The sequence below is a fragment of the Aspergillus nomiae genome (genome assembly GCF_001204775.2).
Source record: "Aspergillus nomiae NRRL 13137 chromosome Unknown contig00006, whole genome shotgun sequence".
NCBI classification, from domain to species: Eukaryota; Fungi; Ascomycota; class Eurotiomycetes; order Eurotiales; family Aspergillaceae; genus Aspergillus; species Aspergillus nomiae.
In genome coordinates, this window is record NW_015378061.1 from 227346 (window position 1) to 245440 (window position 18095).

General features: G+C 47.5%; 7 protein-coding genes across 7 annotated transcripts; 3 read left to right on the top strand and 4 right to left on the bottom strand.

Annotated features, from left to right (window-relative positions):
• Window positions 1-1400: 1400 nt before the first annotated feature.
• Window positions 1401-3203, top strand: ANOM_000810 (putative choline transport protein; the record flags this gene model as incomplete). The annotated part of the gene is made up of 4 exons (XM_015546068.1): window positions 1401-1541; window positions 1631-1898; window positions 1963-2382; window positions 2443-3203. The coding sequence occupies 4 exons, from the start codon at window positions 1401-1403 to the stop codon at window positions 3201-3203; spliced, it is 1590 nt and encodes a 529-aa protein (XP_015412005.1).
• A 1834-nt stretch (window positions 3204-5037) lies between these two features.
• ANOM_000811 (putative chalcone synthase) lies at window positions 5038-6363 on the top strand (the record flags this gene model as incomplete). Its single annotated transcript, XM_015546069.1, has 3 exons — window positions 5038-5213; window positions 5273-5916; window positions 5975-6363. 3 exons carry the CDS (start codon window positions 5038-5040, stop codon window positions 6361-6363), a joined length of 1209 nt encoding a protein of 402 aa, XP_015412006.1.
• An 828-nt stretch (window positions 6364-7191) lies between these two features.
• Window positions 7192-9012, bottom strand: ANOM_000812 (DUF3176 domain-containing protein; the record flags this gene model as incomplete). Its single annotated transcript, XM_015546070.1, has 1 exon — window positions 7192-9012. The coding sequence occupies one exon, from the start codon at window positions 9010-9012 to the stop codon at window positions 7192-7194; it is 1821 nt and encodes a 606-aa protein (XP_015412007.1).
• A 2831-nt stretch (window positions 9013-11843) lies between these two features.
• ANOM_000813 (uncharacterized protein) lies at window positions 11844-12756 on the top strand (the record flags this gene model as incomplete). Its single annotated transcript, XM_015546071.1, has 2 exons — window positions 11844-12111; window positions 12191-12756. The coding sequence occupies 2 exons, from the start codon at window positions 11844-11846 to the stop codon at window positions 12754-12756; spliced, it is 834 nt and encodes a 277-aa protein (XP_015412008.1).
• A 1037-nt stretch (window positions 12757-13793) lies between these two features.
• ANOM_000814 (EthD domain-containing protein) lies at window positions 13794-14186 on the bottom strand (the record flags this gene model as incomplete). Its single annotated transcript, XM_015546072.1, has 1 exon — window positions 13794-14186. The coding sequence occupies one exon, from the start codon at window positions 14184-14186 to the stop codon at window positions 13794-13796; it is 393 nt and encodes a 130-aa protein (XP_015412009.1).
• A 532-nt stretch (window positions 14187-14718) lies between these two features.
• Window positions 14719-16381, bottom strand: ANOM_000815 (uncharacterized protein; the record flags this gene model as incomplete). Its single annotated transcript, XM_015546073.1, has 4 exons — window positions 14719-14796; window positions 14849-15277; window positions 15327-15693; window positions 15753-16381. 4 exons carry the CDS (start codon window positions 16379-16381, stop codon window positions 14719-14721), a joined length of 1503 nt encoding a protein of 500 aa, XP_015412010.1.
• Window positions 16382-16991: 610 nt separating this feature from the next.
• On the bottom strand, window positions 16992-18084 carry ANOM_000816 (putative 2,3-diketo-5-methylthio-1-phosphopentane phosphatase; the record flags this gene model as incomplete). Its single annotated transcript, XM_015546074.1, has 4 exons — window positions 18028-18084; window positions 17651-17976; window positions 17164-17592; window positions 16992-17102 (listed from the first exon to the last, which is right to left on the bottom strand). Exons 1-4 carry the CDS (start codon window positions 18062-18064, stop codon window positions 16992-16994), a joined length of 903 nt encoding a protein of 300 aa, XP_015412011.1. The 5' UTR covers window positions 18065-18084.
• Between the last annotated feature and the right edge of the window lie 11 nt (window positions 18085-18095).

The window sequence follows — 18095 nt, forward strand, 5'->3', positions numbered from 1 at the left end:
TCTCTGACATTGTTGCAGGGCAAGCATCTGAGTGAGGCCCTCGTGAGAGCCTACAGCACTTTTATATAGCACCTGGTGACCTTGATATGTGCATTATTCGATGTATTCCCAAGGACAGAGAGAGTGAATACATATATTCAATTATCTGAAAACCATCCTATTAAGCATGGCCCTTTGGCAATTTGATCGAATGGCATTGAGGTACATTCTCTGGGCATCAAATATGGTATTCCTTCTTTGTTCGTCGGGGTCTAGATCGCATGCCCGCCTTTTATTCACTTAATTATCGGCTATAGAATATTGATATCCATTCACTTTATATCACTGCAAGTATCCCGAAAGAATGGACAGACAATTCATATTAACCGTCCTCTAGTGACACTTGAGACACAGAATTAAAGGCAGCTTCGCTTATAATATCCTGTCTGGTACAATTGACACTGCGGAAGGCTTCACTACAGGGATAGTAGTATACTTCCTGTCACTTCAGTTAGAGATAGTAAGTTGCACTGATTATTCAACCCTTTCCATGGCACACATCACACAGCTAAGCGTAATACATTGGCTACTCTAGGAATGGCTAATCTGGAAGGAGCATGAAGGGAACGATATATAGTCCCATACGTAGAGAACTGAGTCTCAGTTGGTTCTGTGTATCGGAAGGTTCTATTCTCTACTAAAGAAGCAACATACTGGTGAGGTTTATCGCTTGGTCAGGAACTTGAAGGGCTAATATATATAAATTCCCATCAATCAGACCATCTAATATAAATATCATTTTATTTCCCAAAAGCCATGACAAGGGGTGAAATATATAGCTTCACGAAAAGGGAGTATGATCGGTCCAGGTTGACACTGTCAGCTCTTAAGAAGCCGAGGCTATGTGATTAGGTTTTTGTTTTTTTTTTTTTTTTTTTTTTTTTCTTTCGCGACTAAAGCGTTACATACGAGGTGGTCAGTGCGTGCAAAACTCGGAAGAAAATCCCCGACTCATTTCGGGGTGCAAAGGCGTGCTATTTCATCTTCCCTATATCTGTATATATTCTTGACCCAGTCAACTCGTATATACTTATGGTTTATGTTATTATCACATGGAATTAGGTGCTCGAGAAACGCGGCGTCACAGTAATAACGCGCAATCTGTGAGGTTTTGCACAGCAATTAACGTAGAGCAACTTCAGATATATCCTTGTCATATCCTTGCTATGTCCTTGTTATCCTAGCCGTATGTGCTGACTAGGCTGAGGCTGTGTTCGCTTTCCGAGTCCCAACTTGTCCCCCTTGCGTCTCACCCACGTTGAAATGTTCTTTTCCCGCCACGTTGACGGTAACAGCTTCGGGGCTTCACCATCATTCTGGATATATCTGTTTTGATATAATGCTCTGTGAGCTGTCTAGAGATGGGTACGTCAGTTAAGCGTGTGTCGGAAGTCAGGGTCGGTGACGCTCAACCACCGGCCTCAAATGAGAAGCTCTCTATGGCAAACACCACACAAGATGATCTGGACATGCAGCGACTGGGCAAGACGCAACAATTAAAGGTTAGTAGTAATGATAGAGCCTATCATATTTCTATTGTGACATGCATTCGGTAAATAAACAGACCGGTAAGACTGATTCTATGCCCTAGAGAAATTTTCGGTTTGTATCTATCCTCGGTTTTAACTGTACGTTAATGGCAACTTGGGAGTCAATTCTGCTCACCAGCAATTATGGTCTCATAAATGGCGGACGAGCCGGGATGGTTTACGTTTATATTGGCACTTTTATCGGCTTTTTCGCCTCTGTCGTGTCCTTAGCAGAGATCGCGTCGAGAGCTCCTACGGCGGGAGGTCAGTACCACTGGGTCAGCGAGTACGCTCCTCCTTCCTGTCAAAGGTTCTTAAGTTATATCACAGGTACGGCGGTACAGTCCCTGTAGGAGCGATAGGCGTTAGACTAACCTCTGCGTAACCTCATCAGGATGGCTCGCAGTTTTGGGTTGGCAGGCAGCGTTCGCCAGTGTATGCTTTCTTGCCGGCACCTTGATTCAGGGTTTGTTGGTCACGGTATACTCTGTCCCAACGGCAGGCTATATATACACATTTGAAAGATGGCATGGCACGCTTTTAGCTATTGCAATTGCGATGATAGCAACTGCCCTCAATGGGTGGGGTACTCATTGGCTCGCCAATCTGGAGCGTTTCTTGCTCTTCGTTCATATCTTTGGATTCTTTGTAGTGTTGATCCCATTGTGGGTTAAAGCCGACAGAGCCAGCAGCACTGAAGTTTTCCAGACTTTTACTAACATGGGCGGATGGCCGAATATTGGATTGGCCTGTCTGGTGGGCCAACTGACCCCGATATTTTCTTTCACGGGGCCAGATGCAGCGACACATATGGGTAAGTATTAATATCCACTCTTTTTACAGCATCACGCAACTAATTATGTTCACCTGCTAGCGGAGGAGGTCCAGGATGCTTCCAGGATTGTTCCGTGGTGTATGATCTCGACTGCCCTGGTCAATGGCACACTTGGATTCGTTATGCTCATTACTTTCCTCTTCACAATGGGCGACATAGACTCAGTGCTAAAAGCGCCCAGCGGCTTTCCCTTCATCACGGCTTTTGAGAATGCGACCGGGTCATCTAATATGGCGGTAGGCCTCGCATGCATTATCTTGGTTATGGAGGTCTGCAGTGCTTTGGGCATCCTAGCGACCACCTCACGCCAGATCTTTGCCTTTGCCCGAGATAAAGCACTTCCTTTCTCGAGCACTTTCGCCTATGTCCATCCCCAGTCGAAGACGCCTATCTGGGCTATTCTATCTTCCACATTGGTGACCGTGCTATTGAGCCTGATCAATATTGGCTCCACTGCAGCTTTCAATGCGATTGCCTCATTGGCGATCGCGTCTATGTTGACGACCTACATCATTGCCATTGGCTGTTTCTTTATAGCACGCTTGCAGTCCAGAACATCGCCTAGTCCTCGGTTCTCTCTAGGCCCATATGGCCCAGCTATCAACATGGTATCCCTGATCTTCCTTGCTTTCCAGATCGTCTTCACCTTTTTCCCGACGACCAGAGATGTTGTGCCCAAAACTATGAACTGGTCGGTTCTAATGGTGGGCGCAGTGACTCTCTTTGCCATCGTGCAGTATGTCCTGTATGCTCGGAAAGTATACCAGGCGCCTGTTAGTCAGACCCTTCGAAATCAGTAATGGTTTCCACCTTGTCATATAATTAATAAAAAAGTAATGCGTAACGAAAGACCAATAAAACTTTGCTTTGATTCTAATCGTGACCGAGATAGGGTAGATAAGGTGGGGAGGAAAAAAAAGAAAAAGGAAAAAGATGTGCATCATCCGTGAATCGAACACGGGCCTCATCGATGGCAACGATGAATTCTACCACTAGACCAATGATGCTAGTTGTTGAAGAAACTTTTTATATTTAATATTATAAGGCAAGGCTAAAAAAAAGTGACTCCTACCAACTTAATCGAGCGCTGTACTTTAGAAGGATCAACACATTAACTTAACTTTGTGGTGAGACATTCCGGATGTAGCTACCCTTACACCAACTCATCTGCATGCAGACTCAGTAACAGTTAGGGTATTTTACTTGTAGCCGGAGAGTCAAAGCGCCAATGCATGGACGTATATATATTTCCCGCATATTGTATATACAGTTTTGTGCTAGTACTAATCTATAGATCCATATGTCGTAGCTCGGCGGGGGATATCAGTGATCTAACACCGACAAAATCTCTACCGCATTCCTGACACAATAACGAAATGTATTGAGATGATCGCTACCAAACTTCCTCTCCATTCTTGGTGTAGGCTCGTCAGCGCCGGCGTAAAAGTCCCCTTCCTCGGGGGTTTACTGAAAGGGCATGTGCTACGGTGTCTTCTATATTATCTTCTGTTATACTATGAACCAGTGAAGGAACGCACACCTGCTATTTCCTGTATCGCCCTCTGCCCCGAGACCTTGCCGGTAGCCCCATGAGCGTTAGTGGTTGGCTTTCTGATTATAACCACAGCGAAACATCTATGGGCCATCTGGCTGGGATGGTTCTGACTACTTTGGGCATGGATATTCTCTGCTTGCCAAAGTGTGCACTACAATAGCTACATGCATATTCCGGAAGCGCAACATGGAAATTGGGATAAGGATACTTTTCCTAGTACTCGGCTATGCCATTCAGGTCTCCTCCACCGCTCGGCTATTGCAGTGGGGCTGTTTAGCGTTTTACTAGCTCTGGGCCAGGTCACTGGAGTTGCCATTGGCTGAGTTGCATTCCAGAATTATGGGGCCGACAAAATACAGCTGAAGAAAGCGCACACTAACAGTATACCCATTATTTAGGCAATCTTCTATGGTGTCTCAGGGGTTTTTCTGATGCTCAGTGCCAGGACTGAGAGCTATGACTTAAATTGTGCGCTGGCTACAAAACAATAATAATATTGGGGACAAGTTATATGTACCAAGGGGGGAGATTAGTCAACAAGATACATGGATGAGTGACCATATTGACCATCGCCAAATGCCAGGAAGACGCCTCCGTAGTGCCGTGTCACTGCTAGGATATACATGACTTGGTATAGGTTCGGCTACTACAGTCAAATAACCTTTTATCAACCGCCGAATCCGGCTAGATACTAAAACGACCTACTCCAGAGTAGATCATATATCTATACGAGATAGGCCAAGCTGATAGTGGTCTGCCTATCCACTAGTCATATAAGCCGCGCGCAGTATATAAGCCGCGTGGGCCACTAGATAGAAGACCCATACTTTCATTTACCCTCAATTTCGACCCTTTCGTTTTAGGCCCTGGTTACTAACCAATACCAAATATTGCCTCTGTGATAACATATTAGGAATCATATAGTTTGGTCGACTATAAAAGAGTATTCAACGCAGCATACGCGAATACTCCTTTCAACAGCTTTCAATAAAACCAGGACGCCTACTTTGTACCTCATTGCGAAGAATATCTGGTCCTAAAACCGTTTACACCCAGGTTTCGTCCTAGACCAAGGCATCATGGAGCCCCTATTACATGGTACTCCTCCGCTGGCGCTCAGAATCAACAATGATGTTCCCTTATCAAAGCGTGTTGTCTCTGTTGTTGGAACGGGCGCCCATTATCCTTCTTATGAGTTCCCATCCGACGAACTTGAGGAGCTGATCTCAGGAGTGCATGATCCTAACGACCCAGCGTGAGAGGATTATGCCAATGTACTAGATGGAACTGTGGGCACTGATATTGTATAACCAGCATACGAAAGACCTTGCACATCAATGAAAAATCAAGAATACAGTGCCGCTATACCGCCGTGCCGTTGGATGATCCCTTCTGGACTGACCCAAAACTACCAGACGTTGCTGACTGCGATGTCCTGTTCAGAAAATATGGTGTCCCAGTCGCAGAAGAGGCAGCGAGGAAAGCACTTGCGGACTGGAATGGTTCTTTAAAGGACATCACCCATCTCGTTGTGGTTACATGTACGAATACAGCCAATCCAGGGCTGGATTACTTGATCTGTGAGAGACTAGGTCTCCACAGAAATGTGCAACGCACTCTGCTTCATGGCGTTGGCTGCGCAGGTGGTGTCTCTGCTCTGCGCACGGCAAACGAACTGCTTCTTGGAGCGGCCTTTCAAGGGAGGCCCGGAAGAGCGCTTGTTGTTGCATGCGAAATTTGTACAATCTTTTTCCGTTCAATGCTCGAGGATATTGTCAAAACACAAGAGGCAAACGTTGCAATGGCGCTCTTTGGTGATGGCGCCAGTGCTATGGTGCTGAGCAATGGGATTTGCACCAAACCCTTTGAGCGAGCTCCTCTTTGGAATATTCTGAACTCTCGCACCACTCTACTGGAGGATTCTCTTTCCAGCCTCCAGTTCAACATCCGCCCTTCTGGTACGCAACTGATAGTCTCATTCTACTCAAAAGTGGACGTTAGCTAACATGCCTGCAGGGTACAATCCAGTGATCACGAAGGATGTCCCCGGACAGACTTCAGCGGCGCTTCCTTCCGGGTTTCAGGACCTTATAGCGTCTACCCCCTCATTATGTTCTGACAAATCTAATTTTGATCCTTCTTCATACGACTGGGCCTTACATCCGGGAGGTTACAGCATCGCTGTCCTCGCACAGAGTGCCCTAGGTATCACTAAACACCATCTGCGAAAGACCTATGATGTTTACCGATTGAGGGGAAACACCAGCTCGAGCACGGTAATCAGCGTGATTAACGAGCTTGCAAAGGAACAAGACACCCCCGAATCTGGACGAGACAAAGTGATTGTCGCAGCCTTTGGGCCCGGTATTACCATGGAAATGGCGGTCATGGCCCGGCCGACCTAACTAGCAGTTTGGCTGAATCATGGTATCTTAAGACTTTTAATGGGGCAGATTATGGAGATTGTGGGATATTCTTCCCCTAACCCACACTAAGCTAGGGAAGACTGCGTCTTCTGACATTCTACAAGCGGACCCTAGTGCAACGAAGAACACAATCCTCATTTCCAGACTTGGTTAAGCAAAGACTGTGATCTAGCAGGTAATCTTGCTCAAAATCCAGATCCAACAAGTGTCGTATCGAACTCACATCGTTGCAAAGTGGGTGAGAACCTTAGTAATATAGAACGCTTTTATATAAAATAAAAAGGATCAAGCAATTTTTGAAAATATCTCCCGTGAAGTCTACCGAATGCTGGACTTGTTTGATCCAGGGATATAATATATGATGATCGGAAATTGTGAACCGTGTTCTATTTCATTACATCCATATTTAAGCAGTCGAATAGGTACTCTGAACGTTCAACAGTGCGATTTCTATGTGATATGTTGATCGGTTTCACACTGAAGTTGTTGTAAAACCGAAATATTATCGAGCGGCGTGGCCTGAGAGGACTTGATAATTTGAAAAAGCAAATTTGACTTTCAAATGGCTGAATATGTATGAGAATTGATCCTAGGCTGATAATGCAAGAATAACACATCGTATTGAGGCACAACAAGCTGATCTGCAGTCATATCTTGCTTCCTCACTGCATTGTTCCAAACTTTGGATAAAGGAGAGTGGTATGCATAATACTTTCAACCCAACACGCTGCTATCGGCCTTGCAAAGGTCGCTAGGCCTCCGTTAAATGGTGGCTTCACAGACTATCGATCGGATTGAATCGAATTATCATAATACCATGCTTCCTGTCGAATCCGATGGCTGCAGTTGAACCTCGGTCAATTGAGACACAGAGCTCATCTTGCTGACAGTTGTCAGGTCGTGGTGACCATTCGATACATTTTGTTCAGCTCCATTGTATAGCACGGGCAATATAGATGCCTTCCACACGCCAACCCCTTCAAGTTGACTGGCCCATACTGTTGCTATATAGAATGCCACAGCAGCAGTAAGAACCAAAGTGGGGAAAATACTCCACAACCAATTAAAGTATATACGGTCTTCAATACCGAACACGGCACCATTTACAGTGTCGGTGCTATTATCAAGAATATCTTTGGTTAAAGACGCAGCAACGTTTTTTGTCACTTCTTCGAAGCCAAGCTCTAGTATCCTGGAGGTAGTGGAACTGGCTTCCTGCTCAAAGTAAATTACTTGCCCAGCATCCTTGAATGTCCATTTCGATTCTGTGGAGTTCCTCGAGCCTGTCCAGTAAGTAGCCCCAGAGAAAATATTCATAGAATCGAGATATAAAGCCAGATATCTCGATTTGAGATCAAAGACACTGTAACAGATCGAGTATTCCGAACCATTCGTAGGTTTAGGGAGGTACACCTCTTGGGTCGATATGTTGCTCAAGGCTCGCTCTGGCGTCCAGCACGTGAGTTCATCATCATCATCAGCTTGCAGATCCACAAAGACGCGCCCCCAGTCTGGCTCGGTGAGGGAAATTGCAGGAGTACCGTGTGAAACCGTAATGTTATAGTTCCTAGCACAAAATGATATGACGCATTTTGTTACATGTTTAATTTTTAGCTGTGTTTCAGGGTAGCGGATACTGTCGTTGATTCCCGTGCCGACATCCAATTCAGCGTGTGCGAAGACCATAGCCTCATTTCTCAAGGAATCATTAAGGCTCCGACCGAACCATGTAACCTGCCATATTATATCTTTCGGTAAGTTAATGCTTGTGCTGATCCCACTGATGGGTACTGTTGACCATTCCCCGTAGGGAAGAGTAACATTGCACGGAATAGGTGTATTTAGGTCTTGTGGGTGTGAGGTGTACGTGCAGTTTACCATTTTTGCAACGGATGTCACATCTTCGCATTTGTTACAGAAGCCAATGGACGTGAACCTATCCCATGTGCAATTTCCAGATGAACAGCTTGGAATTGGGTCGTGATTGTGCCAAAGCCCAGCCTGCACTGCATTGCGAAATCGTTCATCGTACCATATAGGGTTGATGCGGAGCGCTTTCTTGGCCACTGCAGAGCCCCTGGGAATCTGGACATTAACAGTGGAATGTCTTACGATCTGCTGAATTGAAAAATCGAGCGCCAGTGCGAGCACCATGATTGCTGCTCCAATCCAGAGAACAGAGCACTGTTCATGGGTCAGAAGTGTGATGGAACCCCAAGGCCCGCGGCTAGCATCATCGATGGTTTGAATACAACGCAGTCGCCGCTTTTCGGTCTTCCATAACACCCATTTCCATTGCCCGATGGACTGGCTCACTGCATAAAGAAGAGAGCATTTGGATGCTGTTCCTAACACTGAAACAACGGCGTTCAGTGTCACCCGGCCCGAGAAAGTCGGTACTGGTTCCCCGTCAAACGCTCTGACTATAGCAATAATAGCAACAAAACACGCAACGCTAAATATCATTGCGACAGTTTCAGGAAGCCATGTGTCAGTGAGGAGTGAATTCCAGGTGTTTAAATGCTGCTGGAACTTGTTCTGCTGCAAGCTCTGCTCCTCAGGCAGCAATCGATCAGTTGAATCTGGGCTTTCCACCTCTGACACATGCTGACTTGGTTTTGGATCCATCAGTTCCTCAATAAGTGAATCTCGTAGCTCTGCAAGTGGTGGATGGAGGATGTAAAAGTGCGTCGGACTGTGTATTTAGCTATGGCGCAAGTCATTCCTCTTATTTGAGCCCCCGCTATGACGAGGCTTGCAACTATGTCACACCTGTCCAACACCCGCGTTCGAGGAATTATCTGTTGTCGAGCCTTGCAGTATATCACACAGCATATCTCAATCCAGTAAGGGGGATTTGTATAACTAAAAACCCAGGAGTTGTCAGGCGTGGCTTCTGGGCAGTGGTGATACTTATTGGCACACCGTTCCAAAGTTGAATTGTTTCTGTTGATTTGGAATACCTAGACAATTATGTGCGGAGCAATCATTACATGTCAAAGCCTATACTCTCCTCCTTGACCATTGTATTAGCCGATGAGCAAGCACTCTGAAAGCATCAAAGTAAGCCGTCAAGACAATGGCCCCTACGTGTCATGTCATCCTCGGCTTAGGGCATAATTCTATAGGAGCTTTATGTTAGTTGCACAGGAAATACGGAAATATCCAATCCGCTTGGATGTGGTCTCATGTAGTGCAACAGTGTGCCCTAATTCCGCCAGGCAACCTGGCAGTCACCAACAAATCCCACCCACGATATTTATAGCCAGTGTCACTGTGTTATTGCGGCTGATGGACTCTAACCTAAATTGTTCAATGAAAACGGGGTAATCTGACTGACCGACAAACAATATAGAAATGGCGAATGCACTAGACATACCCGCCGAGACACACATGCAACCCTCTACGTTCAGCGGCAAGCACCATGTGTATCAAGCGTTCCTCGATGGTGGACCGAATTGGAGACATAATTCGTTCACGACCTGGTAGAATACCGGCGCTAAAAGCAAGCCGAGAGGAAGCTCCCTTGTCACCTAATTTCAATTTGTGCCCCGGTTGGCTAATACAGTTGGCGTCCGTAAGACCCTACCTAGCCTTACCCTGGTAGCCTGGAGGTGTGTCTGCTGGTTGAAAACAGCATGGTGGCATCCTCCTATGTAGGATTATTGGCTGTGATAGAGAATTCCATCCATCCTAATCACTCAGAACAGGGTTCTGTCATAGGGAAAGCTGACTTAGTCAAAAGAGAACTACCTATTTACCCAGGAAATAAGGAAATCAAGATCGAGTCTGGGAGGCGTGCGTTGGGCTCAGTATCAATTACAATAAAGGGGAATGACTTCATCCTGTACCCTAGTATAATCAACCCCGCTGCTAGAGTGTCTAAACCGCCTGTGTCACCGAGTGACCTCAAAGACCGCTCTGGACCAGTCGCTTGTCACCTTCTCAAAAGATTCTGTACGCCAATGTCTCTGGCTAGAATATGTCCAACAACATTAGGATGGTCCAGTTGTTGAACCGGCCTTTGGTACAAGTTCCTGTTCTTATCTACACAATTCTCATTATATATTGGTCGCCTCCAAATACTCGGTATGTCGGGATAGACTATTACCAAACACACGGGGTTATGTACATCTAGTGCAGAATGAGATAGTTGGGGTATGTAGTACAGATTGCAGTTTCGCCTGGAGCCCATGGATGGAGGTTCCCTGACAATGTCCACGTCAAGGCCCTCCGATAGTGTGTATCCAATTCTGCTACAGGCAAGAGTTTGGTACGTGTCTGGCAACTATGAATGCAATCCAGATATATGGCCTACAAATATGTGACCTATGTCCTGAGATCAAGAACCATTAATGAGCTTGTACAGCTATACAATTGTGAGAGACCGAATATCCACCAGACTCATCTTGGGCGACAACGCGGATTTTTGTTTAATCTGAAATGGCAGCTTCAAGTGTTTGGTCCTGTTTCTTGGTGTTCAATCTAGAGATGGAATGCCTCACTCGCCGGAAGACGAAAACTCGGATCTCTCATGACTTCGTTACTGTGGAATAAAGTGCCGACCAGGCTTGATTCACCTGTCATCGAGAAATCCCTAATATTGAGACCCACCTGTCGTTGCTGCTAGCAATACTCACATGATGAACTAAGCTGAAGGAGTATGTGCTCTTGGATATGGTCATTTATTTTGGGGCCGAAAAGCTTCTTGGGCCCTTTTTTTGACACCGGCGAGCGGTCCTCTGCAGAATTAGTGGCTGAGATGGATCGCTATGTTTCCAGCAAATACACGAGTCGAAGACTGGCTAGCCCGGCTGCCTTGGCCTCGAAGGCGCTGGGTATCCAGTGACGAAGGTTGGTCGAAGACAGAAACCTCGGGTGGCTCGATGGGCAGTATATTGTACTAATATCCGGCGTACGATGGCCACGATTCCCAGGACTCTTTTCTATAACCGTGTTTTCTTTATCCCTCCGTCGAAAAGCATGGCAATCTACATCCCGTCAAGCACGCACGCTATGATTGGCGGGATGCAGTGGACTTTCCAATGAGGAAGGCTATACATAGTGCATCTGACACATCGCTTATCTTTTGTTTATTAACTAAAATGCAGGGGTCTTCTTAAACTCATTCTGATAGGGTTCAATTGACCATCCATTCTCGACGGCGGCGCTTGCGCGGACTAGCCCGTAGGCCGGCGGCTTGGCTATCCCCTTAGCAGCGAACCATCACCAATCATCTGAGCCCTAGACTGACACCGAGTCTCTCCTAAGACAATCTTCAACACCACCAATGCAGTCACCCTGCAGGTGCTAGTTTTGGGCGGTTATTCCCAAACAGACCGCACGATTACGCCTAGGAGCCGACAAGACTCGAAGCGCCTAGGCATTCAATCCCCTCTCTCGCCGGTTTATCACGCGAACTATCTTCCTTCTCACTCTCTCCGCTCCTGTGAGCCACCATGAACGGTCGCAGGCTCCCCAGCGCATTCTTGCGCATATGTCTGATCATTCTACTATGCGGGACAGAGATAGTTGTCGGACAGGGAGATGGGACAAGTAACAACAGATTTATCAATCCGCCGGCCGCCAATTCAGCTGAAAATCCCGTCTGGGTCCTGGGGGAGCAGCAAGTGATCTCTTGGATGACAACGTGGACTACGTTCAACATCTCTATTTGGCATCAGTCGCTCGGTAAGGAAATGGCAGCAAGTTTGGGGAATATCTATAGTAAGTTTTCCTGTCTTGCTGTTCATGGTTCTCCTTGCAAGGGCGCTGAGTCGCACTGACATGAAGATGAAATATGAAGCTCAAGTTGAAGACATCGGGGTCACAAATTTCACTTGGAAGGTACAAACGTACGGCGCCAGCATTGAAGACTCGCCGATCTTCTTTTTCTGGATCAACGCCAATCCAACAAGTCCTGGCTTCAGACTGACATCGAATTATTTTAATATAACCGACAAACCGCGTTCCACGAGTACGTCGACTTCGTATACAGCAACTTCTACCGAACTACAATCAACAAGCTCGTCGACAACAAGCACCACATCTTCTGCTCCGACCGAGACCTCAGCCACCGAGACCCCCCAAGCATCGTCGTCCTCTCAATCTGGCCTCGATCCGTCCGCCAAAGTAGGACTTGGTGTTGGAGTGGGCATCGGGGTCCCTGCGAATGCACTGCTTGCGGTGCTTACCTGGCTGAAATATCGCCAGTCTCAGTCGCGAAAGAGGTCGATACCAGTGACACAACCAACCTTTGCGCATATGCCACCACCATGGACCCAACCTCCTCTCCCACCAGCACCACCTAAAGAGTTACCTGGATCGGAGGTCACAGAGTGGCGTTCGGAATTACCGGACCGTTCATACTAGCCAGCACATTTGCTTGTCTCAAAACATACCGGGAATATTCAATGATTCATGACCCTTGTGTGCTATATTTCTACCTGACATACCTTTTCTGCGATGATACTCTGTTATAAACACTTGTACATACATCTTTTTATTTCCTACGGATCTGTATAGCATAATATTATATACCGACTGAGCTACTAACTTGCTTTCCGCTACAGATATTTCGATAAGCTCCCTGTACTATTCCGCAGCCAACCGCGAGTACGGGTCACCGATCGGCTGCTGTTATTCTTCTCGCTAAGATCACAAGTTCTTTCGAGCTCATTGGCATACATAAGAACCATGATGAAACCCGCGAACGTGGCAACTATAGCCACTATGAATTTTGGAAAATGTCATTCCCTGGTAACGGATTCCAGATCCGTAATATTCCTTGTGTATCCCTATTAATGACCAGTCGTCCCTTGCCGCTCTGCCAGTACCCGCGGATCTTGGGAGTCCAGCTCCTGCGGTGGCTGATTCTGGGGCTGGTAGAGCAGGTTCGATGTGCAGATAAATCCGTCCTAACAGCAGACGCTGACCGAGGCCGTTGCATTACAAGGTAGATTATTCGAGATTGTGCCATCGGGTGTGGAGCAGAGCGTAACCGAGGTGAGCTCGACTGCCTGCAGGAAGAGAAGATATGCCGTGATATGTAGCAGACCCAGGAATCTGGTGCGTGTTGAATTCCAAGGTTGTCACAGCATCATGACTTGGCCAGTAAGGGGGTATCTCGAGACTTTTCAGGAGAGAAGCTTCCAAGTGATGATGGGGGCCATTCGAAAAACAAGTTGCAAGCCAACAGCGCTAACTTGGATCCTAGCTGAAATCTAAAACCAGCAACGGCGCTAAGATGGTACTTTTGCACCGCTAGCTTGATCATCGGTCTTCCGACGGGCAAGGCTGATTCCGTACCGGTATTAAACGCATTTAACTCTGTCCCTAATATCCCTTACCCCAATGTAGCCATTGTGATAACCATCAAATTCCCTCCTATATAAAACCAGAGCAATACATTAACTAGTCGTCTCCTGAACCTCCCCTAACACCACCGCCTTGAACTTCGTCGGATCCAAAAACTTCTCCTCATCAGCATCCACCAATTCCTTCGTCCCAGGCTCCTGTCTCCGCGCAGTGAAGACCTTACACGCCGCCTCATCCCTAAACGTCACCTCCACAACCACATCGAAGGTGAAATCCTCCTGTGCGCCAATCAGCACCGTCGCCGGAAAGCTGTTGTCTTCGCCGGGCACAGGGCGTGCCGGATAGACACGTCGGTGGGAGAGAGGGAAGTCGGCGCCTGTCAGCTTTTGGATGAGTGGTATGTGCACGGTTTCGTAGTGGGCTCGGAATTCGGCGGGGGTGGTGCCGCTTTTGCGGGTTACGTATAGGAGGGCTTTGAAGACCATTTTGGCGGCTTTCTTTTGTTTCTTTTTCTTTTTCTTTTCCTTTTTTCTTTTTTTGTTTTGGTTGGGGGAGGTGTTTGGATTGGTTTGGAGTAAGGTTAATATGCTGAGAATGAGTATGAGTGAAATATGGATCTCGGAGGGGTAATCAAGTATTTAGTACTCATAAATATTCGTAAGTCTGGCCTCGACCAGCCAGGTGGGGGGCAGAATTGCTAGCATGGTTCATAAACGCCCTGGCCAATCCAGCATCGCTTGGTATACTACTAGTATATATATACAACATTTTCAGCACATTCTACCAATGGGCTGCTAAGAGTCTTTGCTTGGGATCTAGGATTAGGGCTTGGGACGCCACTTTGGACAGCGATGACGTACTGCCCTACTCATGCCATCGCTCAGACACGTGCACAGAAATCTTATTTATGGAGACAGATGTTTGTCATGGAATTCATTATTGTATACTAAACATGATTAAAGTAGCATCATAGCTCCTATATATAGCCTAAGATAATAATTCTCATGTATATACATCCTACGACCTCAAGGCGGCTCGGGCCTGCGCCATCTCTTCTTCTGACGGTAGGTTGACGATCATCATGTACAGAACGTTCTAAATCCCGGTATTAGTAATGGTACCTGCGAGCTGGTGCCCAAGGACTTACACTCTTCAGGAATTTCTGGATACCGCCAATGGGGCCCCCTCGGTTTTGCAGTCGCTCACGCGGGTTACGAGAACCCACTCGGCCGTCAGATCGTCTGCGATATTCTTCATCGTGAGGCTCTTCCCTAGAATCTTGGTGAGGCTCAACCGACGACCGCCCAGCTCTAACAGAGCGCACAGTAGCCGCTAGAGCTCCCACTGGCCCAATGGGACGATCTCGTATACCCCGTGGTTCATATGCCTGGCCTCGGCCCAACCTGTCTCGTCGCCGACCGCCCCGAAGGTCTCTAAGTTGATCGCCGGTAATATATCCCCCAGTGATCAGTCCAAGAGCCGACCCACTACTCGCTGGATGACTGGGATCGGCATAGCGGGAAGTGAATTGCGGCTTTGGCGCCTTATTCAGAGCATTGTCGGGATGTTCCATTTCCTGGTATTATCGTTAGAACGCGTTCTAGATTGTCATGAGATGAACCTACGAATTGAGCCTGTGACCTCCGGTCAAGATAATCTGCTACAAATTCTCGGCGTGACGACTTCGCATTCTTTATTTTGGCCTGGCCATCAACACCCTGTGCAGCCAACTCGTCGAGATCTGGGAAGATGAGAGGGGCGGTTTCTGGGAATGGCATATCTCCGTAGGTGTTGCCATGGGAGGACTTGAACATGTGTTTCACCTTATTGAACGTCCCTGACCCACCATGGTCAAGCGACGTGGCAACGGTTGAGTTGAGATCAAAGCTGGTAACCGTCGACGAGGACTCTGGCTTCCATGTCATGAGGAGACAATAGAGACCACGTGGGCGGAACATCTCTTCATTGATCTTGTCAAAGTATGAATTCGTTCTGTACTTAGTTAGCGACATCTCCTCGTACAGCGCCAATGTAATCAACAGAAGACATACTTTCTTCTTGCGTCCATCGCTATCGCAACATCAGTGGTCAGCTGGATTGCAATACTAACCGCTATCCCGATCGCACTAGGCAAAAACATAGTGCCGATTCCTGCCAGGTTGATGGCGTGTAACCACGGAGTCGCCTGACAGGCACGATTGGACGTTTCCAAGAAATCAAGAAACATAGCCTGGTCAATTCCGAAGTCTTCCAGTACAGGTGCATACGCTCTGATGAATCCTCGCTTCCGCGATTTGGGCCGTCGCTGCGGAAGAACCACTGGATATGGGAGTCTTGGGTTAGTTGTCGGCGTATATGGTGGTGGCTGTGGATAGTTTTGCAGGAACGACTCAGCTAGCTGCTCCGGGGTTTGATTTGTGGCGGCTTTGGCTGTCTCCGGAGTGCTGTTTAATTCCTCCTGCAACTCGTCGAGTTCCCAGTCTTCTTCGTGTTGCTCCTCGACTGCCCTTTCGTGGCGAGCGAAGTCGTCTTCGGTTGTCGTTGCGTTGGCATTATTGGTCTCTGCCCCGTCAGGGCTTTGAGCCTTCTTCTCGCATCGGTTTGCCTTGTATGCTGTAATACTTTCGGATGCTAGACCAATTCCGGCTGCGACACCTTTGATAGCCTTTCCGCGAAGCATGATGTGATTATCTTGTAGAAATAAATGGGTCACAGATATGATACGCTTTTCGATGTGAATCAACAAGAGGGGTAGAACAGAGAAACCGCAGCTGCTCTTCAGATTTTATACCGCATCTCACTCTGCGATAACTCGCAGTTTACCGAATGAGGAAACCAATTCGTCAACCTTGGAAGGACGAAAAGGATGGCCATTGGACTGATCCAACATAAGCCTCGTTCTCCAATCTTAGCGTGCGGGTCTCGGGGGCTGTGCTTGTGGATACTAAGCGCTAATCTACATTTGGCATACAGTTCGGTTCTAGCCATCAGCCATGAAGGTACGTCTCGACCTTGGGCGTTGCTGAGGCTGAGTCTTTTCGCATTTGCCGAGCAGTGCTTTTTTATGAAGTATGTAGTGCGTAACTCTTGGACGTACGCATGGAACATGGAACATCACTTGCGATTCCTGGGAAAGCATTTCTATTCCGCCTAGTCTGACATTATTAAACGTAAGTCATTTCTATGTACACTGCGCCTGAAATGTAAGGGTCATAACCTTCCTCGACCCTCAGGTATCTATATCTATACTGCATACACCACGTGATGCAATGTTGGGTTGAAAGCGCGCTCTAAGAAGCCATGTTTTCCGGAACTGGCTGCGGTTGATACTGAGAGAAATTCTCCGGCCAAAGGAACATCTTCTCTTCTTTCGATGGGGTCGCGGCGACAAACTTGGGAACCTGCAGTCAGGCGGTCAGTAAATGCCCCAATCCCCGATATCACTGGCAAGTCACAACGTACTGCTTGCTTGCTGGAGACCCGTCTCCACATGTTGGCGCGGGGGTTAAACCGAGCCGGTTTACCCACGCCTCCAGTCTTCTCCTGGTCCTCCTTTATAATCTTCTCCACCTCTTTCTTCACGTCGGTAAAGCTATCGAAGCCGATGTAAGGGATCTTGTGCTCAATGCAGTACTCCTCCAATCGGAGACCCTTCCGGGCAAACAGAACATCGGCTTCCCGGGCGGCCGCCAGATCGGAGACTCCGTCGCCGATGAAAATGATGAGAGGAACCTCGTTCTCATCGCTCAATTCTTCGGCCTGTGCACGGCCCTCCTTCACAGAAAGGGCCTTATCGTGGCCGAGTTCGGTTTCGTGTCGCCAGATCGGCTTCCATTCCGAGCCGTCGGGTTTGATCTGTGCGTCGTTTGCGACAATGCCGATCCGTGATGACTGCGAGAAAAATTAACATTCACAGCCCCAAAAAGATGATAGCGATCGTGTGCCATACGTCTTCCTCGCCCAAGAAAGTGTCTAGCACTTTCCGCAAAATGGGCTTCAATCCAGCACTGATCACGTTGAAAATGATGCCGTTGTCAATGCAGAATTGATGAAACTCCTCAAAGCCCTGGTCAATCTCCAGTTCCTTTTTCATTACTTCAAACCCATCCTCAAAAGGAACCCGCAACGACCCCCACATCTCCTCGGAGACTTCCCGGAATGATCGTTCACCGGACTTGATCTGCTCGTCGAGTATCTGACGGCGCTTCTCGCCGCATCCCAAGTTATCGAAGAGGACATGGCCCGTGTCTTGCATGAAAATCGTGCCGTCAAAGTCTAAAGGGGATTAGCGCACGCCATGGCACATGGGGTATAGGATTCCGATACCTGAGAAACAGACAATCTTTCGCGTTGGGTTGGCCATGGTGACTTGCGCTTGATTCAAGAAGAACTCC